The 18065-nt window shown below is 49.8% G+C and overlaps 1 protein-coding gene and 1 long non-coding RNA gene across 2 annotated transcripts; one reads left to right on the top strand and one right to left on the bottom strand.

The window, feature by feature from the left end:
* Positions 1–6411: 6411 nt before the first annotated feature.
* On the top strand, positions 6412–8477 carry LOC133265231 (G-protein coupled receptor 35-like). Its single transcript, XM_061445526.1, has 2 exons — positions 6412–7050; positions 8133–8477. Exons 1-2 carry the CDS (start codon positions 6412–6414, stop codon positions 8436–8438), a joined length of 945 nt encoding a protein of 314 aa, XP_061301510.1. The 3' UTR covers positions 8439–8477.
* Positions 8478–14585: 6108 nt separating this feature from the next.
* On the bottom strand, positions 14586–16361 carry LOC133265230 (uncharacterized). The gene is made up of 3 exons (XR_009741910.1): positions 16168–16361; positions 15948–16035; positions 14586–14689 (listed from the first exon to the last, which is right to left on the bottom strand). It is a non-coding gene; the product is annotated as an uncharacterized LOC133265230 (long non-coding RNA).
* Positions 16362–18065: the final 1704 nt, after the last annotated feature.

Here is an 18065-nt window from a genome sequence, read left to right as displayed (position 1 = left end):
TTCCCCTCCTCCCTGGCAGAGCATGAGGCTCACAAAGTCCTTGGTCAGACCAAACATTTGAGCAGTAACTAAAACCATCGGTGTTATCAGTGCTGTTCCCAAGCTGAAAGTCAGAAAGTCAGCACTGCACCACTACCAAGAAGGAGAAAAATGACTGCTACTGCTGAACCCAGGGCAGACAGACACGCTCTGTGGTTAAAAAGAATGCTACCTTTGTACAACCTATAAAACTAAGCCGCCATAGTTAAACAGTAAGTTGGGGTACCATGTGCCTGCCAGAAAGTTCTGAAATTGAACCCTAAAAGGATGTAAGTAAAGAAGAGGAAGGCTCCTGCTGGACACCTGCACAGACAGCACACAGCCAGGAGCCTGTCCACAGAGCACCAGGACAGTCGAGAAACGGGAGACTTCCCCAGAAACAAGCCCCGAGACATTTTCAGTTCACCCTCAAATAAGCAGTGGCAAGGCGCAGGATGCCGGGCCAGGAGCCTCCGAGGCGCCTGAGATTCACCAAGGGAGATGAAGGCAGAATGAAGCGCACTGGGGGCTGCTGAGCCGGCTCGTCCCCGGCAGACCGCAACCGGACCGCACCGGGCGCTGTGAGGCTTCCCGCGCCGGGCTCCCAGCGGGCAGGAGACGTCCCTCTGCGCCCGCCCAAGGCCTCCCCGCTCGCCCCGGACCCCCGGTGGGCTCGGATCTCACCCGCTGCCGCCGCTGCCGGGACCCGGACCCTGCCCGCCGCCATGCTGCTCCCGGGCGCTGCGCATGCGGCACCGACACGGCGCCGGGGGGACCGAAGCCGGCGCGCGAACACCGGGCTGCGGCCACGAGCACCCCAACGCGCGGCCCCGCCGGCCATTGCTCACCGGAAGCCAGCAGCCACCACGTGACACCGGCCACTTCCGGGGACAGCTGCGGGGACAAAGAGAGCAGCACGGCTCATGCGCGGAGCCCGGGCTGCAGTACCCAGCTCTGGACACAGGATGGCAGCAGCGAGAGCGCCGGCGCCACACCGCCCCCCCACTCCCCCCTTCCCCGCTGCACCGAGTTTCGGGCGTGTCATGGAAAGGTCTTTGTGAGGGATTCAGCCCCAAATCCAGCTGTGACCCCCTTTCTTCAGAGGACCCCCTCAGTCCTCTACTCACCTGCTCCTCTGCGGAATCATCGCAGATAAATAAAAATGCGTAAAGAGAATAAAAAGCGCAAGAGCAGGATGTGATTATAAACTGCTACAAAGCAAACGCAAAGCGAGAAAAGCGAACAAGCCTGGAAGAACCTCCAATAAGAGTTCCCTTTGCAACTTAGCCCAGCCCCAGTACTGCAGAGCCTCTTCCTGAATGCGCAAACCCAACAGCGTTTCCCCCGCAGGCACCACCTGCACACACGGAGCTCCTGCCCCAGCTTGGCCGCCTAAAACTCCGTCTGCCCGCGGCCGCTCCGGTGCCCGCTCGCCAGCATCCAGGGCTGGGGACGTGCTCCTGCAGAAAGCACCCTCGGGTCTGCTCTAGGGAAGGGCCCTTTTCTCTCTTGGGCGGGAGGGAGGGGCGGGGGGGGTGGGGGGGGTGAGAGGAGGGAGAGGGAGGGAGGGGATGGGGGGGGGCTCTGTGCAATGTGATCCTATTTGGACCTGTAAGTTTTTCGTTCTGAAACAGCAAAGTGCCTGAGGATGTCTTCTCACAAGGGCACTGAAAAAAGCCAGAAGGGAAAGCGTGGCCGGAATGCTGTGTTGGTGGAACCGCTCACGAGATCCCCAGCTGGAGGTGATGGGCAACAACCACCAGGCATGCTGCTCCCTTCACCGAGCTACTGACATTTAAAACACGACTCCTGCTTCCCCCTCCTCCTCACTGCTCTGCTTTGGGTCTCCCAGCAGTGAAGATTTCAACTGACAACCCAACACAGCACACAAGAGGTAAAAAGCAACCTCAAAACTCTGCTTCCAGGAAAGGAAACGTTCAGAACCCAATGACAAAAATGGCAAACCGGACCAAGAAGGAACCTTAGGGAACCTAAACCATTCCTATAAATATAACACCTCCGAAAAGAAAGCCTTACAGAAACACTTACTGATGCTGGGGAGCGGGCACCAGAGAGGCTGTGCACAGACGGAGTTCTAGGCAGCCAAGCGAGGGCAGGAGCTCTGTGTGTGCAGGTGATGACGGCAAAGCTTTGTCAAGTCGCCTACGTCGCCTAGACAGAAGGCATCGTTAACAAGGACAACACACTGTGAGTTCTGTGGTGGACTCCCATTGGGTTGGAGAGACTGCATGGGTACTAATTCAACAAAGACAACACCAAGAGCCGTAAACTCTGCTGGTAGTACCCAAATGTCAAGAGGAAACCGGGGACCTGCATCGTTACAACATCCAACAGCACGATTAGAAAAATAGTGGGAATTCCCCCTAGAGCTGCTGCAAAACAGCCTGCAAGCAAAGCAATTGCTGTTTAGGAAAAAGCAACGCAATGATCTCAACCCAGGAAGGCAAATCAAGCTGAGATTTCCTGTGACAACGTTTTCGATCCCACGAATGTAATTGACTGGAAGGGAAAAAACTTCTTGAATTAAGCACGTAAACAAGTTGAACAAAACAACCTCTTCCTTGATCAAGCAGAGGATGTGCTTCTGCTCTGATTTACTGGCCCCGGGTATTTCTACGGGAGGATCTAGATCTGTCCAGCTGTTAAAGTGTCACTCCGCATGCATGCCAGCGTAAGAGGAAACAAAGTCCTGCATCCAGATCTTGAGCCCCAACTCAAGAGGGATGTGGATGTGGAGCCAGGCAGAGAGAGGTGGGCTTGTTCAGCCTGGAGAAGAGAAGGCTCCTTAAGGGGAGACCTTAGAGCAGCTCCAGTGCCTAAAGGGGCTACAAGAAACCTGGAGAGGGGCTCTTTGGACAAGGGCCTGTAGGGACAGGCCAATGGGGAATGGCTTTAACCTGACAGAGGGGGGACTGAGACGAGCTCTCAGTCGGAAGCTCTTCCCTGCGAGGATGCTGAGGCGCTGGCACAGGGTGCCCAGAGATGCTGTGGCTGCCCCATCCCTGGCAGTGTTCAAGGCCAGGTGGGACACAGGGGCTTGGAGCAAGCTGCTCTAGTGTGATGTTGTCTCCGCCCGCCCGTGGCAGGGGTTGGACGTGGATGAGCTTTAAGGTCCCTTCCAACATGAACCGTTCCATGATTCTATAAAATGCAGAAATGGGGAGGATAACTACAGACAAATTACAGACCAGCTGGTGAAAGCAGAGGGTGGATAAATCCATCCCTTGCAGACCCAAACTTGCTAAAGGAAAAGAGCGGGGTGGAAGGAGGTAGGCAAGAGGGATGAAAAACAGCAACCAAGACAGGAAAAGGCAAAAATGGGTTAGAAATGGCAAGAAATTGGGAAGAACTGGACAAAAAGGGTTTGGAAATGGCCAAAATGGTTTTAAAATAATTAGAACTGGGCAAAAAAGGGTTAGAAATAGCCCAAACCAATTTAGAAACAGCTAAGAAAAACATGAAACAGGCTAGAAACGGCCATAAATTTTTTTAGCAAGAGGCACACAGGAGTTAAAATGGGTTACCAAAGGGCAAAGATGGCAAAAAAGGCTTAAAACAGGTAAGAAATGGGCAAAAATAAGACAGAATCGGCCATAAATTGTTTAGAAATAGCCAAAAAAGACTTGCAAAGGGTTAGCAACAGCAGAAAATACGTTATCAATGGGCAAAAATGAGTTAAACCAAGGTAGGAAAGGGCAAACATGAGTTGGAAAGGGCAAAGATGAGTTAGAAATGGCAAGAAATTGGTAAGAACTGGACAAAAGTGGTTCGGAGTCAGCCAAAATGGCTTAAAAACTGTTAGAATTGGGCAAAAAAGGGTTAGAAATAGCTCAAACCAGTTTAGAAATAGCTAAGAAAAGCTTTAAACAAGCTAGAAATGGCCACAAATAGTTCAGAAATAGCCAAAAATGGCTTAAAACTTGTAAGAAATGGACAAAAATAAGATAGAAATGGTCATAAATTGTTTAGAAAGAGTAAAAAATGCTTAAAATGGGGTACAAATGGGCAAGAATGGATTAGAAATAGACAACAAAGGCTTAAAACTGGTAAGAACTTGGCAAAAATAGAATAGAAAGGGCCATAAATATTTTAGAAATAGCCAAAAAAGACTTAAAATGGGATAGAAATGGGCAAAAATTGGCCTTCCATGGAGGGGGATGGCAACTGCCCAGTTCTCCCCAGTCTATGATGGGGGAAAGCAGGACACAGGACACAGTACTGCTGACCTCATACGTTGAGGCCCAGACTGTTCCTGGTCCTCCAGCAGCAGCAAGATGCTGTTATACAGCCATCTCCATCCTTTTCTCACAGCTGCACGCTGCTGCCTAGCTCCTCTGATGCTGCAGCCACCTTATCTACCCCACCGTAAAGCATTTCCAGCAGCCACAGGATATGCTAGCTTGTCAGACTGCATCTTTTTAAAGATATTTTGTGCTCAGCCATACCCCATCTGTGCTACATGGCCTGCTTTAAACTCTCTGCTCATTTCCTCCCTCCTCCCACCAGTCTCTGATCTGCCTGGAGCACTTCTGAGCCCCAATGCTGGGAACTGCATTCGGGCCACATCTCCAGCTCTAAGGGTGGTGTCAGCCACAGCCCTTTCATGCAGCAGAGCACACCAGCCCGGTTTGCCTGCCTTGTACTCCAGCACAGAGGCTGCTGCTGGCATTGCAGACCAGAGCTGATGAAAGCCATCTGGGCATCAGCCATGCCAGCAAAGACGTCTGCCTGATGCAGTTAACGAGCATAACAATGCGGCAGCTTCAGCCTTTGATGTAAGCTATTTCCCTACTGCTACTTACTGTAGTGCAGAGAGGTTTTCCTCAGGTGACAGCAAACAGCTTCCTTCCAGGGTGCAGGCAGCGAGCAGCAAGCCCCTGTTGGGAAACCCAGGGCTGAGCACACAAGAACTGGAGAGAGCTCTGTGCACGACCCACGTTAGTGCCTGTGAGTGCCTAAGACACTTACATATCGCCCAGCAGTTGAGTTATTTGTGTGTTTATCAGTCACTGAAGTCTGATTTTGCAGCAAGTGCTCTCAGCAAATGACCACAAGGAGGTCCGAGTTGCTTGGAGAGGCAAACAACTGCTTAACCAAGCCTGTTCAGTCATGGTGTTCCTCCCTATATCTCTGAAAGCTGTAGGGTTTCACCATTGCAGTTTCCTGTAGGAATGGCAAAAAAACACATACTTCAAATTCAGAAGTTAAATTCCTTCCAAAGTGCATTTAGGTGCAAGCAGAAATTCAGTGACGTACACACAGAATCACCAGTTCAGAGAACTGTTCCTTCTGCAGGCCACATAGAGCCACTGTGCACAGGATGGGCTCTGACAAAAGCTGATTTCCATCAGCCCATGAACTCACACTCTTCACATAACCAGTTTTCTTGCAGAACATCCTGCAGCCAGTGTGACACAGACTCAGTAGCTACTACTTACATCTGACAGACTTGGCAGGGTGACAGAATGCCTGCCTTGAGCAGGAGCCATCTCACGCAGCCCTTAATGGCAAGTTCCTTGTTTTGCACTGGTGTTCCCTCTTTCAGGCATGAGTGTCTGCTTTACATCCACAGAATGGAACTCTCTCCTGGAATGCACGGGCTTACAATCAGGTTAATCCTTGCACCCCCTCATTGCCCTCACAAGGAGTGGACGGCTACATGCCTCACTCACTCACTTAGGGTTTCAAGCATGCCTTTGGGATGCAGGAACTCGGATTCATCTCTCTTCCTCAGCTTTGAGCAGGAGCTCCAGGTTTGCAAGGCAGCCCGAAGGCTCAGAAACCTGCCCAGTTAGAGCCAGAGCACGAGCATGTCCACCAAGTGACATCTGCTATGCCCCTCCAGGCCTTCACACCGCTCCTCTGTCTCCCAAGCCAGCAGACCTGCTAGAAGAGCTTTTGCTCATGGGTTGTGCTGGGCTTTAGGTTTGGTTGCTGCAATCCCTGCCTAGCTCATAACCAAGCTAAGGGTAACCTTACCTCATTTGCACAGTCTGGCCTAAGGAATCCCATTGTCACAGGATGCCCTCACTGTCTATGGGGGCTCTTCTCACTGCTATTCCACCCCTCCATTCGAGATGCCACTATTTAATACAGACTGCCTGCCGTGTCCTATTGGAAGTGTACTTGGAGATATTTACTCCTAAACTGAGTAAATGTACACAAAGCTTGACAGAGGATGCATCCAGTTAGAGGCTGAGGCGGCCAGCTTTGTAGACTCAAATGCACATTTGTGATGGGCAAAGTAAATAGGTACTTAAATACCTTATTTTCTACGGGATATGCATCTATCAAGAGGTAGGAGGAAAGTCTTACTGTGTCTTTTCCTATTTCAGGTCTCAGAACATCACACAACTTCTGCACAACAGGACAATGAATGTGTCCAGCAACTGCAGTATCAGAAGTCCAGAACTTTATCACCGTGTCTGTCTCTTTGAACTTGCTCTGTATAAGGTCCTTTTCTTTATTGGAGCTCTATTTAATGTCCTTGCCCTCTGGGTGTTATTTTGCAAGATAAAGGAGTGGACAGAAACGAGGGCGTATGTAATCAACTTAGTCTTTGCAGACTGCTTTGCCATCTGCACCTTGCCTTTCAGGGCTTATTTGCTCTGGAATAAGTCAGCCCGGGATGTACTCTGCCAGTTTACAGAGACAACGTATTTCATCAACATGTCAGTGAGTACCTACATAATTACATTTATCTCCACTGACCGATACATTGCCATAAAACACCCCTTGAAAGCCAGGGCCTTCGGGTCTCCATCAAAGGCAGCCCTTCTCTGTGGGCTTCTGTGGGTTTCTGGGATAATCGGTGCCACTGCACAGATTCGGCAGAGCCAGTCCACCCTGTGCTTCCAGAAGGATACCACCGTGCCTGCTGCTCTGAGCCTGCTTTCCATGTTCTTCATTTTTATTCTTCCATTAGCAACCTTGACTTTTTGCTCCACAGAAGCGATCAGGAGCCTTAAGAGATGCCTGAACACCAATTCACCAGAGGAGAAACTGTCCTGGGTTCAGCAGTAGCAGTCATGTTTCTCCTCCTTGGTAGCTGGTGCAGTGCAGTGTTTTGACTTTCGGCTCGGGAACAGAGCTGATAGAGATGTTTTGGTTTGGCCAAGGACTTTGTGAGGCTCATGCTCTGCCAGGGAGGAGGGGAAGCTGTGAGGAGGCAGAGACGGGGCGCCTGACCTGGGCTAGCCGGGGAGGTATTCCATACCACAGGAGAGGGTTTCTGCGGCGACGGGGGGAATCCTCCACCCATGCCCGTCGGCGTGGTTGGTTTGCTGGCGAATGAAGGGCCACCTGCAGGGTACAGGGAAAGGAGTGACAGTGGGCATCAGCACACAGGATACTGACTGGTCTTCTGAAAGGGGAACCTGAACAAAATCCTCCATGCAACTGGCTTCTGCTACGCGCAGCCAGCTGGGAACCCAAGCTGTTGTGGCTGTACCTTGGTGCAGGGTAATGTTGAGTGGCAAAAGCACCCTATTGTGACTGGTCCAGAGGCTCCATGCATCCTCGGCATAGACTACCTCAAGAGAGGGTACTTCAAAGACCCAAAAGGGTACCGGTGGGCTTTTGGTATTGCTGCTTTGGAGACTGAGGAAATTGAGCAGCTGTCCACCTTGCCTGGTCTCTCAGAAGATCCCTCTGCTGTGGGGTTGCTGAAAGTTGAAGAACAACAAGTGCCAATTGCGACCACAACAGTGCACCGGCGGCAATATCGCACCAACCGAGACTCCCTGATTCCCATCCATCAGCTGACCGATAACTCGCCCCCCTCAGCCCGACCAAGCTCTGACCGATACCTCCTCCAACCCTGCAGTCTCCCAGCCCTTCCGGCTCACTCCCAGTTACATCCTGGGCATGACGTGCTGTGGTATGGAATAGCTCTTTGGTCAGTTTGGGTCAGGTGTCCTGTCTCCGCTTCCTCCTGGCTTACCCTCCTCCCTGGCAGAGCATGAGGCTCACAAAGTCCTTGGCCAAACCAAAACATCTCTATCAGCTCTGTTCCCGAGCCGAAAGTCAAAACACTGCACTGCACCAGCTACCAAGGAGGAGAAACATGACTGCTACTGCTGAACCCAGGACAGAAACCAATCCAGAAAGCTGTTCACATTCTTTATGCAAACCTGATTGTATTTCTAGTCTGTTTTCTGCCAGTCTTCTTTGGGTTACTTGCCAGGTTCGTAACGGATAGCATTGGAGCTACCTGTTTCATGCTCCATGTTATGAAGAACATCTCCCCCATGACAAGGTGTGTTGCCACATCTAACTGCTGCCTGGATAGTGTCTGCCACTACTTTGTGACCAAGGAGTTCCATGAAGCCCTTCTACCCTCCAAAACCAGCAGTGAAAAAACAGATCAACTCCATCCCTTGCAGACACACACTTGCTAAAGGAAAGAGTGGGGTGGAAGGAGGGAGGCAAGAGGGATGAAAAACAGCAACCCCCGCAAAAAAAACATCTCTGCAACATCAGGATAAGACATCTTCAGTGTTACTGGGCTAACTGTCGCTCTTTCTCTCTGGAGAGACCACACAGTCAGAGAATAGCCTGGGTTGGAAAGGGCCTACAAAGCTCATCTAGCCCCCCATCCCAGCCACCAGATCAAGTCACAACATAAACAAGGTGTTGCACAGTGTAGGTGTTAAGAGCCACCAGCGCTGCTGAAGTTTTGAGGCAGAGGAAATGGAACCTTCTACAGTACTTGCAATGATCGTAGGTGCAGGCGTACCTGCTAAAAAGGGGCAACCCTCTCCAAAGGGTCTGATATTAACTTGAATTTTGTCCTTCTGTCCTCAGTGACTTGACTCCAGCTTTGACTATGGTCTTAGATCATTGTATCGCAGTTTCGAGAGGAAGAGCCATGTGGGATGGAAAACAGATGCTAAGGCCACTGTTTCCACCATGCACTTATTGGTACATAACATGCAATTAAACACAGGAAACTGAGCACCCACACAGCAGTACACAAATCCACTTCTGGTGCTGCTATACAGAGGGTCACTTAAAACCAAGAAAAAAAAACATGTACTACAATGCCAAACCTAATGCATCCGTGCTGCTCACACCAAACTATACACTGGGAGCTTCCTGCCAGCCTGTATCATTTCAAAGCCTGCAGCTATTACCAGGACACAGCTATTGCTGTGCATGGAGTAAAGACAGTGGCCTGAGATTATTGCCCCATTCCTGCCCATTAACATTTGTACCGGCTTGTGGCAACACCCTGGCATTTGTGAGACTAAAACCATTGTGGGTATAAATAAAGCCATTACTGCATGGAAAAACAGAGCCCGGCAAAGCACTGTAGACCCCAGAACAGAATTTTTCGTTCTGCCTATCAGACATAAATCTGGGCAGATCCGATATTCCTGCAGATGGATCCCGGACCACGCATCGATGTACACGGCTGGCTTTCCGACTACAAATCTCCCCTCTAATACCTGTGCTTGCTGACTATGCACCACATATCCTCCAACCCCACAGGGAAGTGACAACAGAGCAGCTCAAAACAGTTAAGCCACAAATGGAAATCTTGGGCACTAGAAGGAAGTGCCCCCCAGAGTCAGCATGGGAAACATTAGAGAGTTGTTGAAATGCATGTGATAGCTGTATCTCCTTTGGCTTCATGGGCCTTGACTCTGAGCCTCTTCTGACTTGTCAACACCTAAAACATTCTTCCAGGGAATGCAAATCCATATTGTGCTCATTTAAACCTACAGACAACTAAGTTTCTTGGTGACAGCTTACAAACAGTTCCCCTAAAAGTGCCCTGTCACCTTCTAGTGTCTGCAGGTCACACGCTGAAGACACTGGCTGAAGACACCAGCCAAACAACATAGGAAACAACCACTCCCATCACAGAAAACACTCCTCACCCGAACATTAGATCTGACTGCTTTGTGTCAATACCTTGGCACAGGACCCAGTATGATGGAAGCTCAGCAGAGAAACGGATGAAACCATTCAGGTCACTCGGTTGATCATTTCTGTCCCAGTTTTCTTCGATGGGTTATCCAACGCTCTGACATTAATGGTCTTTCACTGCAAGCAGAGCACACGTCACCAACTTAATCACAGCACACACTGCTTGGTCCTCATTCTGCCTTTTAAAGTCTCTTTTCAAAGAGAGCGAAAGAAACCAGACACAAATTGGGCCTGAACTTAAAAATCATCCATTGCTTAAGGCGGTGCGTGAGTGTTGTCACCCTCGTAGCTGTCAGCAAACACACTGCTATTAACCACCCTTGGAAAGCAAAAGGCTTAGGGTCCCTCTTAGCCCGTTCTCCTTTATGGTGTGCTGTCAATGCTCACTACAAGCAACACTTACGTGTCCAGGCAAGAGGTGGTCAGCAAGGAAGGCATCTTCTGCTTTCACAAACAGCACAGAGGGCCTTCAAAAACGCTCCTTCCTGTAGGATCCCCTTCTGGGCTTCTGCATCTCATTGGTTACAATGAATGCCTGTCCCAAACAGATGACCAGGAAAATGTTCATTCCTCTGAAGAGAGATGAAGGTTGAGCCGTATCAACCTGGTCTGCTACTGTTAACCCAGAAAGCAAACGACTTACTTGTTCTGCAACCCCTGTCACGTTCCTGGTTTCTGCCTGTTGACGTGGGGCACCTTGTCCTATTTCCAGTGAGCTTCCACCAACAAGCAGCCTAAGAAAAGCAAAATCAGTCCCTGGAAACGCAAGAGAAGCATTGAAACCAAGCTCTATGCTGAGTATACTCTAATAACAAGGAATTAATCTCAAAAGCTGGTTTGTTGTAACGCACAGACAGACAATGCAGAATTACTTCTGAAGCTGCTTTAAGACAACCTGGAAAGTGGAAAGGGGAAATGCACTTGCCCAGGACAAACTCCCTCTCCCCAGCTGTGGTGGAGAAACAGAGAGGGCTGGAGCTGGTGTATTTTCAAAGGCTCATTTTCATACTGGCCCCATTAGGCATGTTTTGTACACTTAAGGCTTGTCCCAGCCTTTGCCAGTTCTCCCTGTTGTCTGTTGTGGTCGATTCTTGTATCTTCTGGGCTCTTAACTTCCTCCTTGTGTCCAAATCACAAAGCTGCCACAGGTATTGGCTGCAGCACATTCCCTCACCTCTGAAGAGGTCTCCTGGCATGATTCCTGCAGCAGCATTGTTTTCAAAGCTAGCCAAGACCTGCAGATGCACCTAGATGCTGCAAGCACTGTCCTAGGGTTTGCTTGCTCGGGATGCTTTCGAGCCTCAGGAACCTGCACCCATGGAGCCATGTTCCCCTTGCAGGGAAAAAAACAAAGACATCTCAGACCTCCCAGGTCTTTTCTGTCCATGAACAATTGCACCTGGAATATACTCCTGCATTAACTCCTCCAAAACAGGAGGGCAAACAGCAACACTGACCTTAGCGCCAGGGCGATCAAATCACTCCCTAGACCGGACACAGCTCTCCTCTTTATTTCACATGGCTGCTGATCCCATTTCCTGCCACGGCATCGCTGAGCATGGAACCGTGGCAGAAGCTGTTAATGCTGCTGAGACACAAACCAGCTTTCTCAATCCTTGAAAGGCAGCGTGCAGACCCCTGACTCTGGTTCTTGCTGCAGACCACTAAATGCTACCACCAAGGGCATCATTCAGTGGCAGCTAAAACTAGTAAGAGATGTACTAATGATCGCTCTGATCACTCATGAGAAATGATGCGGAGACAGCTCAGGAATGAAGAAGAGGACAGGTGTCCTTTTGAGGCGTATCTCCAAAAGCATTCTGAGCTGCAAGGATGCTGGCTGCCTTCTCCTGAGCACCACTATAAGGGGAAAGGATAAGAGCTGGGTTTAGGCATCCCTTTTCCATTATCATCTGGTTGTAACAGCTCACGTAACTCCTAGCTGCAGGATCCGAGTCGGGCCCAAAACAGAGGCCCGAGCATTTTCCCTGCTGTTGAGATTGCTCTGGAACCTCAAAAGGCCCCAGCTCTGCTCCACTTCAGGGCTGCACAGAACGTGCCAAAGCACTAGAGCGAAACCAGACCTCAGCTCAACTCGAAGCCAAACAAGGGGGATGGAGGAGGAAGGAAATACAAACTGGGGTTAAATGGAAGGGAGGGAGGGAGGGAGGGAGGGAGGGAGGGAGGGAAGAAACAGGAGGGAGGCAAACTAAGCATGAGTGTCAGTTCTGGTACTTTTGAAATGCCTTCAGCTCCACTGAAAAAACTAGTACTCATGTTCTCACTCTGGTCACTTCCGTGGCAGCAGGACAGGAAGCAGGGACTTATTTAAAGCTGCAGAAGGCTCATAAGAACAATTCTCACAGACATGGTGATGCTGCGAGGGCTGGAGCAGCTCTGCTCTGGAGCCAGGCTGAGAGAGATGGGTTGGATCAGCCCAGAGAAGAGAAGGCTCCTGAAGGGGAGATCTTAGAGCAGCTCCAGTGCCTAAAGGGGCTACAAGAAACCTGGAGAGGGGCTTTGGACAAGGGCCTGCAGGGACAGGCCAAGGGGAATGCCTTTAACCTGCCAGAAGGGAGACTGAGATGAGCTCTCAGACAGAAATTCTTCCCTGTGAGGGTGCTGAGGCGCTGGCACAGGGTGCCCAGAGAAGCTGTGGTTGCCCCATCCCTGGAAGTGTACAAGGCCAGGCTGGACACAGAGGCTTGGAGCAAGCTGCTCTAGTGGAAGGTCTCCCTGCCCGTGGCAGGGGTTGGAGCTGGAGGAGCTTTAAGGCCCCTTCCAACCCAAACCAACATTTTTCCACCCCTGGTGATAGGCAGGAAAGTGCCAAGTCCCCAGCTCCCCCTCCCTCTCTGGGAGTGGGCACTCACTGCTGGGGCAGCTCTCCAGCTCACAGGGCAATTCTCCTTTCGGAGACAGCCTCCTGGAAGGATGCAGCCATTTCATCCTGTTTCAGGGCAACACCTCTCCATGTGCTATCATTGCAAGCCACAAACTTCCCCTTTGCTGGGGGAAGAGAGGGAAACCGATGTGTTTGACTGCTGGAAAAGCTTTGGGGTGTGAGAAACATCCTGCAGACAGAAAAAAAATCATCAAGTAGTTTTGGGAAGGCCTGGCAAACTGCTGTACCTCGAGAAGAGCTTCACAGAAACTGCACTTTGCTGTTACTGTCAGTCATTTGGGCTATACAGGCTGATATACCCGGAACACTGCAGTTACTGCAGATAAAGACTGTGAAGGTAGTATTTTATCCTGGCTGCTCTCCTCAGCCAAAACCACTGCAGCAAGCTGGGTTAATGCGTGGATTCACATGCTGCCACCACCAATGCCAGCCTCTGCTGCTGCACCTTTCCCTGCACAAACACTCACCCCAGCTCTAAACCTGGCTCCCACCCACATCTGCCGAGGAGCTCTTAGTGCCTCTCAACACTCCCTCGGTGTGAGGGAGCGATGGCGGCAGTCGGGGAGGAAGGAAAAGGCAGTAGCGGAGGCGACGGGACCAGAACTGGTGCGCGAATACCGGCTGCGGCCACACGCACCCCACGCGCCCGCCTGCACCCGAACGTGGAGCGGGGGGGGGGGCGGCGGTGCGGCCGCTGCTCACCGGCAGCCAGCAGTCACCACGTGGCTCAGGCACTTCCGGGAACAGCACTGGGACAAAGGGAGCGTTGCGGCTCGTGCGCGGAGCCCCGGCTGCGGTACCGAATTCTGGACACAGGATGGCAGCAGCGAGCGGCGCCACACAGCGCCCGCCCCCACCTGCTGTGCCGAGTTTTGGGGGGGGGGTATCCCTTCCCAGCATCCCTCCTCCGCCCCGAGCCTTGCAGACCCAGAATCAAGGGGTTTGGAGTATTTTGGGGCCACCACAGCGGTTCCGGCTCCACAAGCACAGCCCGTCATGAAAAGGTCTTTCTGAGGAAATCAGACAGATGAGGACAGTGGCACAGGACACGCAGACAGAAAAAGGAGAGAGAGAGAAGAGGACAAAGGGACCAAGAAATAAAGAAAGGGTTAGATCTGTAAGAAGTGACCAAGAAGTAAAAAAGCTAAAACCAGAAATGGGCCAGAGGACAGAGAGGAGGAAAAGGGGCCAGGGAGCAGGGCAGAGGAGAGAAAGGGGAAAAAGGGAGAGGCGCCTGGACAAGGAAGCACAGCGAGGAATGAGGGGACAGGCAGCAGGCACAGAAAGAGAGACAGAAGTAATGGGGACACAGGAAGCAGTGAAGAGGTGGAAAGCATCATCGGGAAAGAAGGACAAAAAAGACAGAGACAAGAAACAGGACAAGGTGGTACAGAGAGATCAAAAAACAGGGAGGCAAGACAAAGTGAAAGACAGGAAGCGGGACAGAAAGGGTATATAACCTGTCACAGGCATCAGGAGAGAAAGGTGGAAAAGGATGGGCTGCAGTACAGTAACTTCACCAGTTACTGCTCAAGCTGCTCATTCACAGCTGCAAGAACATGGTGTTTTATTCTGTGCAAAATGCACTGGGGAAGCAAGAGACTTGCAAAAACCAGATTAGAAAGGATCGAGGTGGATTGATCCTCAGTCAGCCTGTGTGGTTATTCCATGGTAGCGACAGTGCCTGGTATCCTGAATACATGCAGCAGTACCCTCCTCCATCCAAACAGAAGCCTCGCTAAGCTTTTTGGAAATGTCTTCTCTCTGCTCCCCTGATGAGAAAAACAGATGCTCCTCTTCGTAAAGCTTCTCCTGCAAAGAACAAAGGAAGCGCTCCCATCAAATACCACTGAGTGCAGAAGCATAAAACCACCCAGTCACCCCCTTGTAACAGGGCCGGAGAGTGGACTCCTGGGGCGCTGACTGCACTGGCCAGGAGATTATCACTCAACCCTCCCAAATCTGAGTTCCTGCTCCCAGTATTACCAGAAGCATGGTGGTAACACAGCAAGTGTATAGACACGTGCACATCAGGTACATGATGGTAAAGCTGCAACCACCGGAACTTCACATGCACTTAACCACACAGCAATGGTTCTTGAGGAGCTGTAGCTTCTTTACAGCCCAAGTGTTCCAAAACTCCTGGCTAGGTGCACAGAACAGATACTAGGAACCTAAAGCCTAATGTGTTAGACACACTTGGGGCAAGTCTTGCATTTCTATCAAGTCCCCATGTGCTTGGCAAGCCTAAAGGTAGTGGAAAAATGACTGAAAGACAAAAGGTGGGCTCTTCAAATCATCTCCCCTCAGACAATGGGGGGCACAAAATTCCAAAATGGAATAAACCTTTAGAAACAGTTTTAAGCAATGTTAAGTTTGATGGCTTTTTAACAGTAGCAATGGAAAATTACTGAGCTGCATGATACACAGAAAAAAAAAGTAGAGTACACCTAGAGAACATACTAAGAATTCTTGTACAAGATAAATTATAGCTGAAGTAATTTTAAGAAAAACAGTCTAGAAGAACAGGACACAGGGATAAGGAGTATCTGGGAATAGCAGGTGTCCAGGATGGGCTACAGTTAAACCAACTAATAAGTAGGAGGACAGGAGGATTATTACATTGCTGGTGCTAACAAACCAATTAAGCTGATACAACCATCTACTGCACATGCTTCAAAGGCTGCCAGAAGTGGTGAAGATTGTTGGAAGAAGTAAATGACCCTCAGAGACCACCACCACAATTCTGTATGCATGCAGGGAACTTTCTAGAAAATAATGTAATCCATATGTAGCCTCATGAATATGTATGTATGCCCAGGGACTATATAAGGGCGGCTTGTGTAGCAACACGGGGACACACATTAGGAGGAGCTGTCCCCAGTGTCTCCTGGCGCCGCAATAAATACCTGCTTGAAACTTGAAAACTTTGTTGGCAAGTTTGTTCCCGGAGTTTTCTCCAAATCACCCCCCAGCCCAGACAACTTCACTGCATTCAGATCAGCCAAGCTGCACAAGACACTTCTACCTGCTCTCCAGGTATTCTCATTTCTTTATATCCCTCTCTTACCTGGGTCTCAAGGATGAATGACTCCAAGCTGCTGGCCAATTTCTCTCTTTCCTGTTTCTCTAGATCTCTGATGGTCAAGTCTGGGAATCTAGCACACAAAGAGAACAGAAATCAAAGGTAGCAAGCGCCTTTAGCTGAGCAGTACATCATATGCATCAGCTTCTGTGACGGCAGCACTACATGAGCCACTACCAATTCCGAAGCAATTAACTCCCTTTACCTGGAGCTTTAACCCGGCAGAGCCATTCTAAACATCCTTTTTCATTGAGCTCTTCAGTTCGTCCTCCAACAGGTCAGGCACATCATTTACACTCAGTTCCATGGGGATCTCATGGACAAGCTTTGGCTGCTTGGGTGCTTTGTTCTTCTTCCCTTCCTCCGTTTCAGTAACGGTGCTCTCACCAGAACTTTTGGATGTTTCTTCCACTTTTCACAGTTTATTTCCTTTGAGATCCCATAACAGAAAAGTACATTCCCAGGCAAGGGAACAGATTTGCGGGTGTCGTGGTTTAAATCCAGCCTGTAACAGAACCATGCAGCTGCTCATTTGCTCCCCACTTCTTCCTTTCCCCACTCCCGGAGGGATGGGGAGGAGAACCAAAAGAATGTAACTCTCATGGGTTGAGAGAAGAGCAGTCCAGTAACTAAGGTATAACACAAACCACTACTGCTACCACCAGTAATAATAATGGTAAGGGAAATAACAAGGGAAGAGAGTACAATTGCTCAGCACGTGCCGACTGATACCCAGCCTGACCCAAGCAGTGATCTGGGCCATCCAGGTGACTGCCCCCAGTTTATATACTGGGCATGACGTGCTGTGGTATGGAATACCCCTTTGGTTAGTTTGGGTGAGGTGTCCTGTCTCTGCTTCCTGCTGGCTTCTTGTGCCCCTCCTCACTGGCAGAGCTATGAGACTGAAAAGTCCTTGACTGGACTGAGCCACAACTAAAACATTGGTGTGTTACAGCATTGTTCTCAGACTAAAGACAAACCATAGCACTGCACCTGCTACTAAGAAGGAGGAAAAAAAAAAACCAACCTGTTACAACTGCACCAGGACAGTATCCACCTCTTATTCCATATTTCTTATATATATATATATACACACACACACACACACACACACACGCACACAGATAGATACCATTCCTTAGTCCATGGACCATTCCCATAAATTTGCTGTATTCATTCAGTCCATGACGTCAGGCTTCATCTGTTGTTAACAGCCTTTCAGGGCAGGAGAGACAGTGTGTAGTGTTGGATTCTTGCCTGCTGACAACACTGCAGAACTCATCTGGTCACTGCTGAGCTCATCTGGTTTCATCGAAGTTCACTCCTTGTTGAGGTGATGACCGGAGGGAAGTCTGGGTCAGTCAATGGTGACCTCAGGACAGTTCTGGGAGACTCCTGCTGCTGCTGCTGGCTTTCCCCATAACTTCACTCTCTGCTGATGATCATGACAGCACATATCTTCTTTTCAAAGCCCAGAGTGGTGGAGATGGGCATCTACCTGATGAGCCATAGAAGTGTCATATAGCAGGCAACAGCATATAGTTGTGTTCACTGGCTTCTATGAAATCTCAGTGATAAAGGCAAATTAAAACTGAATCAAGAGCTTGATCTCACTATGGGCCAGAGAGCTTTGCAGAAACTCACACTTTCTCCAACACATTTGAGGCATCACTTACCTACCACTTTTAACAAAAACAGCCAAGAACCACTCAAACTCTTTGGAAGAATGCCTGAACCCATATTGAGGCCTTCCTCAGGCCTGGCACTGGAAGTCATCAAGACATACCATAGGATTTTGGCTTTTGGGCCTGGATTCATCTTGCATCTAAGCAAGAATGGACAGATGAACACCTAGCAGTTCTTCAGCACAGAGTCTACAGCATATCAGCTATCCAGATGAAAGAGTAAATCCATTGCTCACTGGAGACACTGAAGGCATGCTATGAAGCACTACATGTAATTACCATTCAGAAAATTCCAAACATAACAAGTCAGTCCCATGAAGGGCCTTGAACTGCATTTTCCCAGGCACAGTTGATGTTTCTCTGAAGTCTAAAACTGACTTGTGTATTGCCATGGACTTTCTATCATCATTACACTTCT

Source organism: Pezoporus flaviventris, unplaced genomic scaffold (genome assembly GCF_033815535.1).
Source record: "Pezoporus flaviventris isolate CSIRO_AGI_PZ_B2104156 unplaced genomic scaffold, CSIRO_AGI_Pfla_v1 ptg000005l, whole genome shotgun sequence".
Lineage (NCBI taxonomy): Eukaryota > Metazoa > Chordata > Aves > Psittaciformes > Psittacidae > Pezoporus > Pezoporus flaviventris.
This window is presented reverse-complemented; position numbering and strand designations above follow the sequence as displayed.